Source organism: Delphinus delphis, chromosome 12, assembly GCF_949987515.2.
Source record: "Delphinus delphis chromosome 12, mDelDel1.2, whole genome shotgun sequence".
Taxonomy (NCBI): Eukaryota; Metazoa; Chordata; class Mammalia; order Artiodactyla; family Delphinidae; genus Delphinus; species Delphinus delphis.
This window is the reverse complement of record NC_082694.2, coordinates 44,358,335-44,377,739: the sequence shown is the minus strand read 5'-3', so window position 1 is coordinate 44,377,739 and position 19,405 is coordinate 44,358,335. Positions and strand designations below refer to the sequence as shown.

Sequence of the window (19,405 nt, the reverse complement as noted above, 5' to 3'; positions counted from 1 at the left end):
ATGACTCCAGTTAGCAAGCCTTTTCCCTCTCACATAGTTTTAGACTCCTATTGCAAAAGCTAAATATAACTGCTGCACTTGAGCAAGTTTACCATAGAGTAACAGAGCTATTTTCATCCATCACCATCCACAAGTCGACACGGAAGAGTCGACCTTCTACATTTTAGAAGAAATTGCTTTAGCAATAAAGACACCCTTACCATAACAAAATTCAGAAACTAACACACAAGCTAGAAATAAGTCCTAATTTGGTCATTAAGTCACCGACAAGGCTGCACTCCAAAGCCACAAAGAAACCCAAGACCTCACACCTAGGTGATCTAAGGGGCTCAAATATCACTAGACTTGCCTCTTGGAGGACACTCTTTCTAAAAGCCAGACTATCCAGACACAAAGAGAGGAACAGAGGGCGGCTTCAAAGGTCTATGGGGCCAGGCAGGTGACATAAACACATGAGGGAGCCTTGGTACGGACTGAGGCAGATATGTGCATCCTCCCTCTCAAGGAACACACACAAAATCCAGCTCCACAGACTGTTGCCGAGCAAGTATTCCAGGCTAATGTTGCCAAATTTTCCCATTTAAAGAGAGAGACCAGAAATTCACATTTTTATGTGCTATCACAGAATTTTTAAATGTTGCAGCTAAGTTTGGAGAAAATTTAACACTTCAGGGGCCCAAAACGAAAATATTGGGTAAGGGTTTCCAGAGAACACACCATCAGAAAAGAAAGGCGTTAAGAACCAGCATCTAGCAATCGCACAATTACTAAAACTGTCAATAACAACAGCAGCTAACAAATTTTTGAACATACATTAGGTCAGTTAATCTCATCATAACCCCAAAAGTTAAATACTGTTATTATCCCCATAGAAGAGAAAACCAAGACACAGAAAGATTAAGCAAGTTGCCAGACTAGAGGTGACAGTGATCTCAGGTTTATCTGACTCCAGAATCTCTGCTCTGCTATATAGTAAAACCATTTACAGAGTAATCATTTATTAATGGTCATGAATGTACATGCTATTACAAAGAGGCAGGGAAAAGGTCAATAAACACTTTAAACCTACAAATTCTGTACTCTTCTATGGCAAATTCTTGGCAACACTGCAGCCAATGCATATTAACTGAGGAAGTCAAAGGCTCGTCTCTCTTTAGGCACTAATGAGACTGGAGGAAAGAGGGGCAAAGTACAATGGAGGTCTAGTAAGTACTTAGCGGAAGAGGGCAAGGGCCATGTCTTGTTTGTCTTTTGTCCAGGGGAAAAGGGAATTCAATTTAAGTGCATATCACATACATATCTCATTGAAAAGCTCTGCAGATATTTTTATTAGATGATGTCTCTGTGGGGTGGGGAGGCATTTTTAAGGAAAATGGGAGGAGGGCGTTTAACAGAATTTCAGAAATTACTTTAGCAATTCTGACATTTTCAAACTTTTTCTGAAGTTTTAAACACTGAAAATCATTTGACTTTTGACATCTTCAGCCTCATTCATTAGTATCACATTTTCCCCAGCCCATTTCCTGTCTAATTTTTCTGTGGGCCAAAGAAACCAGAAAGGAAACTGTCAAAATGTGTATGTTGATTAATGCCTAGGAGCCCGAGGGCTAGATTTTAATGTTCTTTTGGGTCAGCTATTTCTGGAATTCAGGCCTTTTTTGCTCACTTTCAGATTTCAGACTGAATTCTGGAACATTATGGTTACCGGATGATCAGACAACCATAGCTAAAAATTTTCTTGTAATTTTAACATATATTTTCACTGCTAGTCACAGAACTACTGTCATAAAGAATCCAGTCTTTATCACCCAAAGACATATGACGGAAAAATAAGAACCTCTGCCGAAAACACCTAGTCTTAGTATCTAGTACATAAAGGTATTAGACTTTTTCTTGGGATTTGAGGTTTCAAAAGGCAGAACCCCCCTAATAAAGCTGAGCCTTACTCAAGAAGTCCCAAAGCTGAGCCCAGTGGAGACTGTCACATGCTTTTCTTTTATAATAAAAGGGATGCAGAAGTAAGCGTAGGGGGAAAACTATAGCCTAGGGTTTACAGCTTAAAGACATAACTTTTAAAAACAGTGTTCTCCAACCAGTGTCCTTAGAAAAATTAAATCACAATTTCAGGGGATGGGACCCCCAGCCCTTCCCCTTCCCAAGTATTATAGCTCCCCAGTGGTTCCAGTGCGCAGCCAAGGCTGAGAACCATTGTTTTAAAACAAGAGCCCCTTTCAAAGACAGCTTAACAGAAGGTCAATCACAGAAATGGAATTAAACCTTAACTAGGTGCTTTAAATTTGTTCAACTATCTTATACTAGTTTTCTGGTGGTAATGGGTTATTTAAACACAGTTGACGAGTATCACTAGGTTAAAGAAAGTTATCCAGGCTCTTCTGGACTTCTCAGAGAATAATAAAGTGATATACACTAGGCTTGTCAAGAAAAGGACACATATACAGCTTTCACAGCTTAATTTTCCTAGAGAACACTCCTCCTTTACTTCCCTTTCCATTCATTCTCCTCCCCTTAGCTTATGTCTGGCATGCAACATAACAAACCCACTTTAAAACAAATCCTGAGGATTGATCAAAACATTTGCCTGTGGTAAAATTTTACACTAATGTTTGAAATAAATGCTACTGAATGGAATTAGAAATATTTTTTCAGTGATTTTGCCCATAATATTTGACTAGAATTAATCTTTTGGGAAATGGATTGTTGCTCAATCTATAGACAGTTGAAATCTTTTCTAGGATTTAGAAGCTTGCAGGTAACTGCAAAGAAGCAAAACAAATGGAACAATTACAGTTGACCTTTGAACACAAGAGTCTGAACTCCACAGGTCCACTTGTCAGCATATTTTTCTCAACAGTAAATACTACAGTACTACACAATCCACAGTTGGCTGGATCCATGAATATGGAACCAGGGATACCAGAGGAACCGCAGATTCAGAAGAGCCTTGGATGAGGAGGAACCGGGGATATGGAGGGCCAACTATAAACTGTACATGGATTTTCACCTGTGAGGAGGGTCAGTGTTCCTAATCCCCAAATTGTTTAAGGGTCAACTGTACACAAGAATTTAAAAGGAGAAATCTGCAGAACATGTCTTATTTTTATTTGTCCAAGTCAACCACCAAAAAGAGATCTAGACCAGGCACAAATGATGAACCACCACCTCACATCAAATCTTTTCCAACAGGCCTGATGAACCTTGGGGTTTGGTTATTTCTTTAGAATAACGTATAGAATAGCCTCTCTCTCACAGCACCAAAAAAATGATAATAAGCAAAGAGAAGAAAAATTTCACATGGTAAGAATAGTGGCTCTATATTTTTTTAACTTCTGAGGAAGAAGGTTTCAAATAGAAGTAGCGGTGATTATGACCCAGAATCTCGCAATGTAGATTATATAAATTTGAGGGCATGAAATACTTATAAAGACAGTGAGTTATAGAGAAACCTCTTTCAAATTTTAAAAAGCTATTATTTTTAAAAAGCCACAGAGCTTGATACAATGTCAATTTTCTAAATGAGAAAAGATTTATAAATGAGACTTAATTCCCACTGCATTTTCTTGAAATCAGGGTGGTTTCCATTTTCCTAGCTATGAACCATATGATAAAAGTAATCCCAATCAAAAGCTGGATCCTATAAATTTTTTTAAAACTCTGTTATTTAACAAGATCACAAATTTACCTGGAAACTGGAGAGCCTGGGGCTATTTATTAGCAAACTTTCCAAATTTAAAATCTGAATATAAGGAAATAAAATCAGTTTAACAGAGCAAATTGGTTTTTCCTTTACATTGAAAAAGTGAAAGAAAAAAAAAAAGAACTGCAAAAACCATTTTTGCTTGCTTTAGGGAGGAAGAATATGATTCTCCTGCCAACTGCTGTAGCCAAAAGGCAAAAAGTAGCAGAGTTAGAGGGAAAATAATTTTCTTTTTAAAAATGCTCTCTATACGAACAAAAACTATGGGGGATAAGAGTGGCAAATGCTCAAGGAACTCTCTCTAGAAAAAGAATACTATTAAGTCATTTTGAAAACAGACAAGTGTTGTTTTTTCCTCAGCTTTTTCCAATTAAGACATATTAAGCAAGTATCCTGTGTTTCTATAGTACCCTTAATTCAGTGAAAAGAAACAAATGAAATCTATAATACTCACACACAATGACATAAGGTTTAAAAGTCCCCCCATGAAGAATCAAAAAGAACCACAAAGTTTATCTAGGAAGACCCTTCGTGTATATTATGAGGGTTTTGCATTGGGAGAATAAGACTAACATCCTACCTTATTCTTTGCCTCAACAGATTTTGAGACCTAAATGCAAAGTTCATTCTAAGTGTTAATATGTTGAAACAACTGTTATTTATTTGGAGCCCTGAATGAATTGCCATCTGGAGAAGTCACCAAGCAGCTTTCCTTGAGCTCTGGGCTTGCCAAAAACACTACTCGGGAAAACCATTCAAAAAAAACTTAATAGGGCTTCCCTGGTGGCACAGTGGTTGAGAGTCCACCTGCCGATGCAGGGGATACGGGTTCGTGCCCCGGTCCGGGAAGATCCCACATGCCTCAGAGCAGCTAGGCCCGTGAGCCATGGCCGCTGAGCCTGCGTTCCACGACGGCAGAGGCCACAACAGTGAGAGGCCCGCGTACCACCAAAAAAAAAAAAAAAAAAAAAAAAACTTATTAAAAAAATAAGTTTTAAACTTAATAAAAAACTAAGTTTTTTAAAACTCAGTTTAAACTTAATAAAAAAATAAGTTTTATTTTTCTCTTTTCTAATCCTTAAGGAGAAAAAGTAGTAAACTACACTTCTAATGCAGCTCTTTTTTACCCAATATTAAGAAACAAAGAATGTTTTAAAAATATAAGAAAAACTCATAAAAATAAAGCATTCCAGAAAGTAACCTATCTCGTTATGTGCCATTTCCCGTTACTTTCAAATTAGCAAAATCACTCAAGGCAAGAATATACCAAGTTGTTTCTCTCACTTATGCTAGCTTCCTCATAATAACACAATTGTTTAAAAAAAACACACAAAAACCCAAGGTAATTTTCAGAAGAAATTTTTAAAATGAGATTTAACAGCAAAAAGAAATTATCTCATAAATGTAATTTATTAATAAAATTTCCTCATATTCTATTTTCAAATACCTGTGCAAATCAGATTTTAAAGGCTTTCTAAAGTATTTAATCAGTCTTCCTCTAACATTTTCTCACTTCCTTAGCCTTTGCAAATATTTCCACACCTACATAACTGTCTACACAGAGGACTGTGTATAGATGACAATAAACTCTGAAAGAACAAATAAGTTTTCAACTGATTAAAGACAAGGGGAAACTTTAAATTGTAATTTGTAAAAACTGGAATACAATGAATGAATCATTCCCAGATCAATTTGTTTTATTTTTAAACAGGTATCTTCAAGAATGCCTCTTCTCTCAAGAAAAATGTTAAATTAGACATACATAGCTACCTTCACTGCTATACGCTGCAAACATGACTTTTAGTTTATTTTTGTTGCAGTTTTTATTAAGTCTATAAAAACAGTGACTCCTCAATCAAGTTTCATGATGCCTTTGTTTGAAGTCAGCCCCCCCAACAATTTTTGACTGCCAAATTCAGAGATGGCCCTTTGCTGTTTGAAGCTCTGTTATCACTATTTACAGTGTTTCTTCTCAATCAACTCCTACCCACACAACCCTTCATCTTAAACTGCACTAGTACCTTCCCCTCAATAATTTTTCAAACATGTTCTACCTGAGCACTCAAGCTATATATTGTGAATACCACTTCAATAAATAGGAGCTGGTTTCTTCTAGGACCCATGTGTACAAGGTTCTATTTGATTTACTCCCAAATATTATTTGTTCCCTTTTGAAACTAATCAAACATCCCAAATGACAAAACTATGATATTTTAATTTACAGACTGACATCAGATTATTTCAAAGCACTACTACAGAATGAGTCACTAAATGCAAGCAATCTACACAAGAGATAATAATAAAAGTTAACTAAATTATTTACCATTAATATTATTAGTAACGGACGTTCCAAGCCTTAATAAACTGAGAGAAGCACACAGCTGAAAATAATGTCTATTTACTGGCCTATTAAGGCTAAGATATTTGTCAAAAGCATTTTGAGCATTTAAACCTATTCTGACCAGTTCAAAAATTGTTTCACCGAATCTAAAGACCCAATCATCCAATTGCTATGACATCCTTGGTTTGCACAGTAAATTGCAAACTTGTACATATCTATTGGGAAAGAGAAATTATGGTAATTACTACCACAGTACATTTCTACCCAGGCTGAGATTGGAAACAAGTCCGTCTTAAGTCACAGGCAATAATACACACAACACAAACGGCAGGTTCCACATAAAGGAAAAGCACTAAAGTCCCAGTGCTTGGGGTTCACATTACGTGACGAGTTTAGTGCTCGCTTTAAATCAGTCTGAACTTTGGGGAGCTTACTTGCAAGGTGAGACTCTAACAGCTGCTATGTAGCAAGATCCAAAAACTAAAGAAAATTCCAAAGTTTACCAACTGGTGATTAGTCGAAGTGTTCAGAATATTAAAGTTTTTCCAGAATAAAGATCCCAAGAAAGTATACAGAATATGAAATAGCTTATATGTATGAATGAATCACACACAAGCTAAGAAATTAAGTGCTAGACTCTAAAACAAAGTCAAGCAGATGAAATCATATCTGGTAATAACTCTATTAGATAATCTTTATTCTTACAGCCAAAACTCTCTTTTATCTTCTCACTTTTAATCCTTATGATTTCTAAAAGTATGAATTTATAACATTTTTCTTTAAAAAGGAATTGTCTTTCCTCCATCTTAAATATTTGATCAGATTCTGAATTTTGGAACCCAAGTTTACAGTAATGATTTCATTACATCTTTATCATTTACTTTAATATAGAAAATAGAATTTTACTCTCTTAACTCTGATATTAAAATCTGGGTATGCCAAAAAATGGAAAGCAAGTAAATTTACCTTCAGAGAATCAACTAAATCATCAACTAAGAAGAGGCGTCTGAGTTCTTTTATCGTGCAGTTCACATGGCCAAGAGCAGAATTACTGTACTTCTGAACCAACTCCTCAGATATAGCAACTTCAGATTCCAAATACGCCCTAGAAAACAAAACACAGCATAACTGTCACTGACTGGATGATTTTCCCTGGATGTCTGTCAATCAGCAATAATATATCTGTAAAAGAGGACATTAGTAAAATATTTTACTATGGAAGCCTACTCTTTCCAAATTAAGCACAATGTAAAAACCAAGCATGGGGTATTTCATTGATAACGCGGGTACAGAAAAAAAAGCAGACGCTTTGAAACCAGACCTATCTGAGCTTGAATCTTAAGCTCTACCACTTACCTGGCTGTGTAACGTTTGAAAGTTATTTAGTCATCCCTGTAACCTCAGTTTCCTCACTTATACAATGGAGATTATCTTGAGATTTCAGTGAGTAATGTGCTTAACACAATCAGGCACGAAGAAGCACTCAATAAATGGTAGTTATTATTATGGATTATTATGGATTTGGTTTTTTCAGGAGGACATAATGTTATCCCATCAAAAAGTTTTGTTCCTAACAAAACTTCTACTCATTTCCAAATACTATACTCTCTCAGCCTAATCTTTAGGGGAAACTATCCAATAAGCCAAGCCCCCAATTGTGAAATGGCTGCCAAAAGTCAATCTCAGTGAAACACAATAGTTCCTGTCCATTTAGATGCCCCAATCTATACTGAATACAGCTGGAATTGTTAAAATTTAAGAAGACAACTGTAATGGGGGGAAAAAGTCAAGTAGGCAGGAATGCAAAGAATTGTTTCATTAGTTACTGTTTCAAAGAAGCCATTTATCTTAGAGCAATCAGAAGTGCTAAGGATTCTCTCTTATCTGTTGGAAGCAACTCTTTACCCAGTCCCTCCTCAGAAACTCCCCATATCCGTGGACCCTAGTTACACTGGAAATTACAGTCCTCTTTGATAACTCCTTGTCTCATAGTTTTACCCCTGAAATATGCCCCAAATGCACAGGCTCAGCGGCCATGGCTCACGGGCCCAGCCGCTCCACGGCATGTGGGATCTTCCTGGACTGGGGCACAAACCCGCGTCCTCTGCATCGGCAGGCAGACTCTCAACCACTGCGCCACCAGGGAAGCCCTGTGCCTCCTCGTTTACATTCGCTATGCCATCACTATAGTTTAAGTGCTCATTATTTAAAAACTGGAATAGTCTATCAGTGTCCAAACCAGTCTCTAATCTATCTTCTGATTCACTCCTTCAGCCAATGCCAGATTCGTTTTATTTGAGCTATACTAGATAGTGCTATTTAGGTTGAACTCAGGTGGGAATTAGGAGGCATGCTACCACCTAGCTATGTAACCTTGCAAAAGGCATTGAACTTCTTTAGGTCATGGTTCCAACTCTACAAAATTAAAAAACAGACTTCCTGAATCCATTCAGACTCAAACATTCTATGATTCTATGGTTCCAACTTTTCTACCACAGCCCTCCTAAATCCTTCCAACCTTATTTCTCACTACAATGTTGTAGCTCAAACTTGAGCCATTCACCAAACATTTTTCATCTTAATGTGAAGTTTTATTCCTCACACTGTTTTCCCAATCCACAGTGCTCTCCTCTCACCTCTGGAGATAGCACACCGTCAGTCAGCACCATCTCAAATTCCATCCATACACGATGCCTCTCCCAACCCTACTATGTAACTCTAACAATGCTTTCTTTTGTATTATTCTTACAGTAATTACCATATCCAACTCTGAAATATAAACATGTGTATACTTGTATATTTTTTTCTACTAAAGTATAAACTGTCAAGGACTAGGAATATATCTTCATTAGTACAAATGTCTAGCATAGGACACTTGTTATTTATTAGCCAACAAATAGCAAGTTATTATTATCAAGTTAAAAATGGTCAAACATTCACACCTACCCTTAAATCAGCAAAAATTTATTTATGCAGCTTTAAGAAATCTAGAAAAGTGGCTGATACGACTTTTAGCCGGTATTCTGCTTCTTTGTACCACTGCTTTTGTTCTTGCTGAAGACAGGATGCCTGGCCAGCAGGCCACAAAGGCAGCACTCTCCATCAATGGCACCCTGTGGATCTTTACATTCATTCAACTGGCATTTATGTGATACTAATGCAATGCCAGCACAGTCGTCACTATTTTCCAATGACCACAGGTTATTACATAAGAACTGTATGATATTAACTTTACTGTGACTGGAGAACTTGGAAAACTGTCCAAAAGGCTTATTAAATTGGCATGTTGGCTGAATTTACTTTATAATAACCATAAAAGGCCTTTGAGCTAAGGACAGTGTTTCTAAGGAAATAAAGAAATCACTAGTTTCTTCTAAAAGTCTTCTTTAAGAAATCAAACAATATGTAAAATTTATAGATAATTTAGAATTGTTCGCTTGACAATGTTTTTACATATTTCAGTGTAACTAATTAAAAATCATATTCCTTTACGATTTGTGGCATGATATAACTCTGCTATTTTGAAGTTGCATTTTCAAGTTACTGAATTCAAAGTTTGTTTCCCCATCTGTAAAATGGAGTAGTATCTATTCTCATAGTTTCGTGAAAACCAGGAGCCTGAAATTAGGATAATAGTGGTGTTAACTGATAGAAATTGACAAGTCTGAGATAAAAGACTCATTTAAAGACATGATGAATTCGTGGCTGTGGGGGGCTGGGTGGGGAGTTGCTGTGAGAGGTACTGATGCAGAGTGTCTTTTGGGTGTGATGAAAATGTCTGGAATGAGATGGTGACAGTTGTACAATTCAGTGAATATACTGAAAACCACTGAATTTTATAGTATGTGAATTAGACTTATCTCAATTTTTAAAGGGAGGTGAGGGTGGGGAACGTGACGAGTATGAAGTGAGGTCAGAAGATCCAAAGCTGAGGTGCATCCACCCCATTAGCAATTGCAGAGATAATGCTACTTGTCAAAATAAGGTAAGAAGATGACGGTTTAGAGGCAAGGAGATGCTGAAATAAAGGAGCTATCCAAGGATAATACAAAAGTAATGCCTTAGGGAAGGAAAAGAAGAAACTAGATAGAGAAGGAATGGTAAGAAAAGACATAGACATGATGAGGAAGCATAACAGAAAAACATTAACATACTATTGGAAAGAAAGGTATTTCTAATATCAGATAGCATAAAAAGTAAGCAATAAAGAAAATATAACTCTCACCAATCCCAAACATGTTAAAAAGATACAGCTTCCATACAAGTAAAATTAGGTAACCAATACCTACTTCTAATAAATAAATATTACTAACAAGTAGTAGAGTTAGGCGAATGATACATAAACCCAGTCTTTTCCATCATGAGCCTATGAAATGACTGTTAGGAAATCTCAAATGCAGATGCTTTTGGTATAGGTTTTCAGCAAACATTTGCAATTATCTTTTAGCAGTAAAAAATGCATGCCTGTAACTCTACAGATAGCAGAGTGAAGTCTCAATACTACTCTTGTTTATAGTGCTGCCAACTGTGTGCCTTGTTTTCCAAACATCTCACCTGAATGGGTGGCCTTCATCAGATTTCTGGATAGCCTGGATCACACCCTTATATATCCTAAAGCTGATAGTCACAGAGAGCAGGGCCAAGGCAATGTAGGCCGTTACACTCACAATGCTGAATACCGTCAATGAAAGCAGCAGGAATAAGCTGGCACCAAACACCACTCCAGTCTTCTTAATGTCTCTCCAATAGAGAAGGTCAACAACTAAAAATTTAAAAAGAAGAAATCTGAAATTAGAACATTACTTTACCCATTTGTATTTGGCACGTTTATATTTACTCCACCCACAAAAGTAAAAAGGCCTCTAGATAAACCAAAACCTAAAATACTAAAGATTAACTTTATAAGCTAAATTTTAAACCCACCCTAAGCTGTATATTAGCATAACACCTTATATTGATTTCCACTTACCATAAAATATTTCTCATTCAAATCTATTTCCTACATGTCCAAGTCATCCTGGCTCTACAAGATTATTAAATCTCTCAAGCCCAACATAGCAGGACACCTAATCTAAAACAAGAGGCTTCTTAAAAATCATCTTGAGGGTTTTTATCTTCACAAAATGCATGATATATTCAAATAACAAAAAAAGTATCTTATGCACTCACTAAAATAAGATATTTCAGTGACACAAAAATATATTTATCTGCAGAAAAATCACTAATTCAAAAAAAAACATGCCAAGAAACTAAAACTTTACTAAAAACTACACAGATGAGTTTCACAGCTCTGCTTTTAAAAGATCTCTGAGAAACTTAACAAAATTGTAACCTAACTTGGCTATCATTAAACAAAAATTTCCTGCAAAGCAAATAACAGAGGGAAACAGCCTTTTTAGATTACCTAAAAAGCTATCTCCCTCTAGGAGGAGGTACATGCAATGCCATAAAACTTCAGGTATCAAAGAAAAAATGTGTTGCAGTGTTATATAACGTTTATTAATAGTAAGGAATCAGACAAAGCTTAACCTAACAAGTCTGCTCTTGGCCCATGGACACAGGCCACTGTGGGGATCAAATAACCAGAGACCTGTGGTTTCAAGATCAGGTTATGTACAACCCAAGGAGAATTCTGCAGTGTGCCAAGGGGCTCTTGAATTCACAGGCTAAACATAATTCACCTCCTTCTGGACTGTGGACAGTTAGGGTGGGGGGAGCAATCTTACAGTAAAATAAATATGGATATACTCTCGAGTACAATTTTAAATAGTTGTTCATTTTTAAGATGAAGGAGGTGACAAAGAAAAATCACATTTCTGGGGGCTGCTTTGGTCTTGATCCCCAGGTCCTCGAAGGTATTTGACTTTAACGGTACCCCTGTTAAGGGTACTTTTGTGGGAAAAATTATGCATGTGAACTGTAAAATGTTAGATATTATTATGAAGCCCTAAATTCCCATTACTAAATATCATTTGAATACTGATTAAGATATTTTAAATGCCCATCACAGTGTGTCGCACATAGCAGGGATTCAACAACATTTATTATGTTTAGGGAACATTTATTCCATTCTCCTAAACAGGATTTGATTTGAATGCTATTAATTTAACATCCTATATATGATTTACGGCTTTGTTTTCAAACTCTGATTTCAACTATTTATTAAAGTTTTCCCTATTTCAAGTTCGCTCCAACTCTGCTGAAAACATCTACATCAGTTTTGTTCGATTCAACTAGTTTCTACTACTGTACCAAGATACTAACACAACTGCGACAGGACCAGAACTTGAAATAGTGTATCTACACTATGAATAATAAACACTGAATAAAGAAATAACAGCGATGCTAATAGTTTTCTGACATTCAGCAAACACTCAATGAGCTGATACTGTTCAAAAAACTCAACCTAGGGCTTCCCTGGTGGCGCTGTGGTTGAGAGTCCGCCTGCCGCAGGGGACGCGGGTTCGTGCCCGGTGCGGGAAGATCCCACACGCCGCGGAGCAGCTGGGCCCGTGAGCCATGGCCGCTGAGCCTGCGCGTCCGGAGCCTGTGCTCCGCAACGGGAGAGGCCACAACAGTGAGAGGCCCGCGTACCGCAAAAAAATAAATAAATAAATAAAAATAAATATACAGAGAAAAAGAAAACAAAATGTCAACCTATGAGTAACTTTAAATAAACTGTATTGCTGTGTTATGTCACAAACATGTTACTTTATAAACCACATGGAAAAGGATTTTAAAACATCTAAGTTTTCACTATTATAGGGCACCTAAAAGTTGACAACCTAGAAGAATAAGCAAGTAAGGTACACCCCAAACCTGCTTTTATATGAAAAAAACCCTCCTTTGTAAAAATGTCTGGTCCTCAAAGTGCTCCAAAACATTTATTAACCTTCAAAATCACTATTAGTGATAAAAAATAAATGCAGATAGCCTCACTATTCCTTACCATCATTAAAAACTAGTCAGTACAGGAATAAAGAAGCGGAAGTAGAGAATGGACTGGAGAACATGGGGAGGGGGAAGGGTAAGCTGGGACAAAGTGAGAGAGTGGCATGGACATATATACTACCAAATGTAAAATAGCTAGCTAGTGGGAAGGAGCTGCATAGCACAGGGAGATCAGCTCCGTGCTTTCTGTCCACCTAGAGGGGTGGGATGGAGACGCAAGAGGGAGAGGCTATGGGGATATATGTATACGTATAGCTGGTTCACTTTGTTATACAGCAGAAACTAACACACCATTGTAAAGCAATTATACTCCAATAAAGGTGCTAAAAAGAAAACTAGTCAGTAAAACCTGATTATGAAATAAATGACTTAGGCTTAGAGGTATATACAACATATATTAACGTCTAACCAAATTACCTAATAAAATAGTTACTGTTTGAACAGTTTCAATGACTAGATAAGAATTATTTATAAGTAGTCTATGATTTCTATGTAGATGGCTATGGTGCAAGGAAATATCAGTGACTGGGACTCAAGAGACCCACATTCTAGTACTGGCTCTGCATTGTATAACTTTGGATGAGGCTCTACTTCCTCTAGACTCACAGAAACTAACCTGATTCACAGTTAGTACAAAGATACATATCAATCTTGCATTCAAATTCCTAGTCAGTGCGTCCAAATTAGTGAGATTTAATGCTGTATTATCTGTGCCAAATAAAATTTTAAAATATCTGCTTCCTTTCTCGATCTAGATTTACTGGGGGGAGACAGGCTTAAATATTTTTATTTATATCAGTGTTTTTGAAATGCACCTTCCTAGAAACTCTTTCTTTTTTGGTCAAACATTACTAAAGCTTTAGGAGAACAACAAATTCATATTCCTATAATTTTTCAAGCGATCATGAACTATGTCACTATGACAACAGTATGAGAGGTGCCAAAAAAAGACTGAAAAGCTATACACTTTTTAGGCCTAAGAAATGTTTTCCAGGTTGCTGATCTACAGTCTCCACATATCCCTTTATTTCCTGAGTCAACATTTACCGGGCACTTAAATTATACCAAATACTGTCTGTAGACATTACCTCTTTCAATTTTTAAAACCCTATGAGGCAGGCTTTCAGACAAGAAAGTGAGAGCCAGCTCTTATATGACTGGACCCAAATGATTTAATTAATAAGTGGTACAACATGAATTTTTAACACAGGCTTCCTATTGATAAAGCTCACACTCATGTATGATGCCAAATTAAAGGCCCAGCACATTAAAGTCCTTCAAAATGTTACACATTTGCACATATAATGAATAGGCAGAGTATAAGCAGATAATTATTACATGTGAGATGAATCATAAAGGCCAAGAAGAAAGTAAAATTAACAAGATAGGTTAATTGATAAGGAACTTGTAAATTTTAATATATATACTTCACCTACAGTTAAATCCAAAAAGGAGAAAAGAGCTCTATTCCAATATTCTTGACCTGTATGTTTCCATAGTAGAAAACTATAATTAATCAAGCTGTTGAAAGCATCTTTTAAGAACCGTATGAATCTGATTAAGAGTGTGGTTTTCCCAGTAGGCTTTCCTATTGGGCAGAGAATACCCTCCCTACTAGCTTAATATGTACATACAGCTGATAGTTAAAATTCTGGTGCTTTGGGTATAATAAAGTCAATTTCCCCAAAGTTGATGACATGGGAATAGTCATGTATATGATCCAGCAGTATTCAGTGACTGCAGCCTAATATAAACCTAACTGCATGAAAGTACAGTAAACCATAACCTACTGCTTCCTTTCCACCTATTAAATGGTTCCTAGAAATGAGATCTTTTCAATAATTGGAAGAGCTCTGAAAATGTGGTATGCAAGTCGATACATACTGCATGAAAATACGTAAATAGTTATACAAGAGTTCTCAAAGCAGATACCATGAGAGTCTTGTGGAAATAAGCCCCAGGGATGCCCTGGTGGAGCCTTAAAGCACAGAGGAGGAACAAAGGGAAAAAGAGTCAAGAGAGACAGGACAACTAGGTACTGATAGGCACACGTAAGACAAAAGTAATATTTCCTAGAATAGGAAGGTCTGAGAGGCAATCTATACTGTTATCACAGTCATTGTGCAAAGTATAGAAGGATTTCAATCCTTTTTTGTAAAGGAATTTAAGAAATTGTTAGTGAAGCTGTACGGATGAAAAAATATTAGTTTCTAGCCACCTTAATTGACACTCACAAATATTTCAGGTCTCAGATTATTTAAATTGGTTTAAATGAAAAAACTTTGGAAGATTAAGTTTATCCAGGATTGTTGATTCTCAATGGAGGGAGTCATAAAGTTTTATTAAAACCCTTTCTGAGAAATATATTGAAACACTATTGCTTCTAATATCCATCAAGAAATTTATATCCATTAGTTAATTTAGATGTTTGCTCAATCCTGATACCAAAATCAGGCAGACACATCACAAGAAAAGAAAACTACAGACCAAGATTCCTTATGAATACAGACAAAATAATCCTCAACAAAGTACTAGCAATCTGAATCTAGCAACACATAAAAAGGATTATACACCATGGCCAAGTGGTATTTATCACAGGGATACGAGGTTGGTTCAACATATGAAAACCAATCAATAATACACCATATTAAAAGAATCAAGGACGAAACCCCACATGATCATCACAACTAGACACAGAAGAAGCATCTGACAAAATCCAAGACCCTTTCATTATAAAAACACCTGACAAACTAGGAATAGGAATGGAAGGAATGTCCTCAAGCTGATAAAGGTTATCTACAAAAAACCCACAGCTAACATCATACTTAATGGTGAAAGACTGAAAGCGTCCCCACCCACTAAGGCCAAGAACTAGGCTAGGATATCCCCTCTTTCAACTTCTATTCAACACTGTCCTGGGGGGGTATGGAGGCAGGGCAATTAGTCAAGAAAAAAAATAAAAGATATGCAGATTGTAAAGGAAGAAATGCAACAATCTCTATTTGCAAATAACATGATGTTGTAGGTGGAAAATCCTAAGGAATCCACCAAAAAACTACTAGAACTAATGAACAAGTCCAGAAAGGTTGCAGGATTAAAAAAAAAAAAATCAATATACAAAAATCAATTGTATTTCTATACTAGCAACAAACGATCTGAAAATGGATTAAGAAAATAATTCCATTTACAATAGCATCAAAAAGAGTTTAAAAAGAGTGAAAGACTCAGAAACTGAAAACTACAAAGTATCAGAAACTGAAAACTACAAAGTATTGTTGAAAGAAATTAAAGAAGACGAATAAATGGAAAGACATCCCATGTTTATAGATTAAAAGGCACTATTATTAAAATGGTAATTGATCTACAGAGCAATCTCTATCAAAATCCTAGCTGCCTTTTAGCCAAAACTGACATACCAGTTGCAGAATTCCTATAGAAATGCAAGAGATCCAGAATAGCCAAAAACAATTGTAAAAAACAACAAAGTTGGAGAATTCACACTTCCCCTTTTCAAAACTTCCAACAAAGCTACAGTAATCAGTTTGGTAGCTGCAGAAGGATGGACAGATTATGGAATAAAATGAAGAGTCCAGAAATTACATTTACATTATGGTCAACTGATTTTGACAAGGATGCCAAGACATTCAAAGGGGAAAAGAATAGTTTTTTCAACAAATGATGCTGGGACAACTGGATATCTAACTGCAAAAGACTGAAGTTGCACCCATACATTACACCATATACAAAAATTAACTTAAAATGGATTAAAGACCCAATGAGTTTAAAGTACAAAACTTAGAAGAAAAAAATAGGTATAAATCTTCATGATTTTGGATTAGGCAATGGTTTCTTAGATATGTCACCAACAGCAGAAGCAGTTTAAAAGAAAAAAAAAAACCAGATAAATTGACCTCAATAAATTAAAAACTTTTGTGCTTTAAAGGACACTATCAAGGTGAAAATTCAACCACAGAATGGGAGAAAATATTTACAAATTAAATATCTGATAAAAGACTTGTATTCAGAATATATTAAAAAAACTTCTTACAACTCAACAATAAAAAGACAAACCAATTAAAAATGGGCAAAGGATTTGAATATTAATTTCTCCAAAGAATACATACAAATTGCCAGTAAGCAATGAAAAGATGCTCAACGTCATTAGTCATCAGAGAAATGCAAACCAAAACCACAATCAGATACCACTTCAGACACACTAGGATGGCTAAAGTAAAAAAGATGGACAATGACAAATGTTGGCAAGAGTGATGATGATTGGAATCCTCTTACATTGCTGATGGGAATGTAAAATTCAGCCACTGTGAAAAACTGTTCGGCAATTCCTCAGAAAGTTAAACAGAGAGTTACCGTATGACCCAGCAATTCCACACCTAGGAATTTCCACCCAAAAGACTAGAAAAAAATCTATGTACACAAATGTTCACAGCAGCATTATTCATAATAACCCAAAGTGGAAACAGCCCAAATGTCCATCAACTAATGAATAAACAAAATATTCGTACAATGGAATATTATTGGGCAATAAAAAGGAATGAAGTGCTGATAACATGCTACAGCATGGATGAGGCTTGAAAATATTATGCTAAGTTAAAGAAGGCAAACACAAAAGGTTACACAGTCGTATGGTTCTGTTTACATGAAGTGTCTAGAATAGGCAGTTCTAGAGAGGCAGAAAGTAGATTTGTGGTTGCCAGTAACTGGGAGGAGGAGAGATGGCGAGTGACTGATGATGGGTTTAAGATTTTTTTTTGGGGGGGGGGGGAATGAAAATGTTCTGAAATTAAATGATGGTGATGGCTGCACAATTCCATAAGTATACTAAGTCAATGAGCTGTATGTACACTTAATTAAAAAAAAAACAAACTCATTTTAAACATGTTTCTCTGCTAGGTTGTAAGCTCCAGAAGACAGCATTTTATCTTACTACCTACCACATCTCCAGAGCTAAGCACAAAGCCTGAACCAACTAAACCTTCAATAAATATTACTAATTGATTACAATGAATGCACACTTAATGCCAGTTTAAAGCATGCACTAATCCTAATTATTCAAAAAATGTTTCTGTGCTTTGGATTTAACATTTGTTTTATTTAAACTACCATCAGATATCCACACTTATTAAGTAACAAATAGCAATGCTTTCAGATAATTTATAAAACAGTAAATATTGTTTTACAGGCTTGTCTCTCCTTACTAGACCCTGAAGGGCTGCTTAAATGCATTTCATCTTTATATTCTCATTACCTGCTTCATTAATATTTGCTGCACTGTCTGAATAGTGATCAGATTAAAATGTTTCTATTCCTAAGAATAATTAAAGACTGTAATATTTTCAAATTAAAATAAAGGACATCTTTAAATAAGAACTATAGGGTCACTAAAATGCTAATTTTGGATTCCTCTGTAATCACTTTATTAGTTTTGTTTATGAAGGAAGAGTTCAATGGCCTCTTTATCAGTGAGAAACCAAAATTAAGACAAAGGGCTTGTAAAGGAAAATTTAAACCTTCATGATTCCTGAAGTTTCCTTCTACACTGCAGAATGGAGTGTTAATCATGCAAGGCAACCTACTGTGATGTAAACTTTATTCTTAAATAAAATGTTCATGAAATATCCTTTTAAAGATCTGAAATTAATCTAACAGTGCTTTTTCCTCTTATAACAATGGAGGATGCTTGTGTATTACTAAAATAATTCTGATCAATTTAAACAAATTTTTGTCACTTAAAAAAAAGTGATTTATTCCCTGCAGTGCTTCCCCACTTTTGTTTTCCAAATGAAAATGTGAAAAATCTTTATTTTGATAGTGCTTTAAGCAGTAGCAATTTATCAAACTAAAATTTTCATTTAAAATAATTCAGTACACTATCATCTCTTATTCAAAAGAAACACTTCTGGCCCAATGCAGAGTAAGACGAGTTGCCTACATCTGGTAATCATTAACTGTCATCTGTCATAGCTAAAAATAGTGCCAGCCTTACATGCAGGAGCCATCCAATTACATTTTGCCTCAAATCAAATTCTTACTGTAGCTCTTCCTTGAACAGCCTGAAGTCAGGTTTCAATTTTTAAATCTTTTGTCTGGGTGGAAAAAAACATTGAACTAGGTGGTCCCCAAAATACTGGGAGAACAAGAACAGCTAGCAGTAAAATGCCTACTTCCTAAGCAAAAGCAAATATTAAGTTCTCTTTAATAAAGTCAGATGAAGAATGAGAAAGGGAGAAAGGCAGTTAAAAAGGAAGTTAATAAACATATGAATATTAGAATGATACTAAAGTTTCAGTTGTTATTTTTCACAACCATGGTCTTTATATTAATAAATAATTATGTATTTATTAGAAATCACAATCCTTAAATCAAATTCTTCCCAACTG

The 19,405-nt window shown here is 35.8% G+C and overlaps 1 protein-coding gene across 4 annotated transcripts in view; it reads right to left on the bottom strand.

Moving 5' to 3' along the window:
* Window positions 1-19,405, bottom strand: part of RTN4 (reticulon 4) — a 66,359-nt gene that overhangs the window by 4,382 nt on the left and 42,572 nt on the right. For all 4 annotated transcript variants that reach the window (XM_060026605.1, XM_060026606.1, XM_060026607.1 and 1 more), the window contains 2 exons: window positions 10,611-10,818; window positions 7,023-7,161 (listed from right to left, as the gene is read on the bottom strand). In XM_060026605.1, the coding sequence (XP_059882588.1) occupies window positions 7,023-7,161; window positions 10,611-10,818 (347 nt within the window). The remainder of the gene's footprint in view (window positions 1-7,022; window positions 7,162-10,610; window positions 10,819-19,405) is intronic.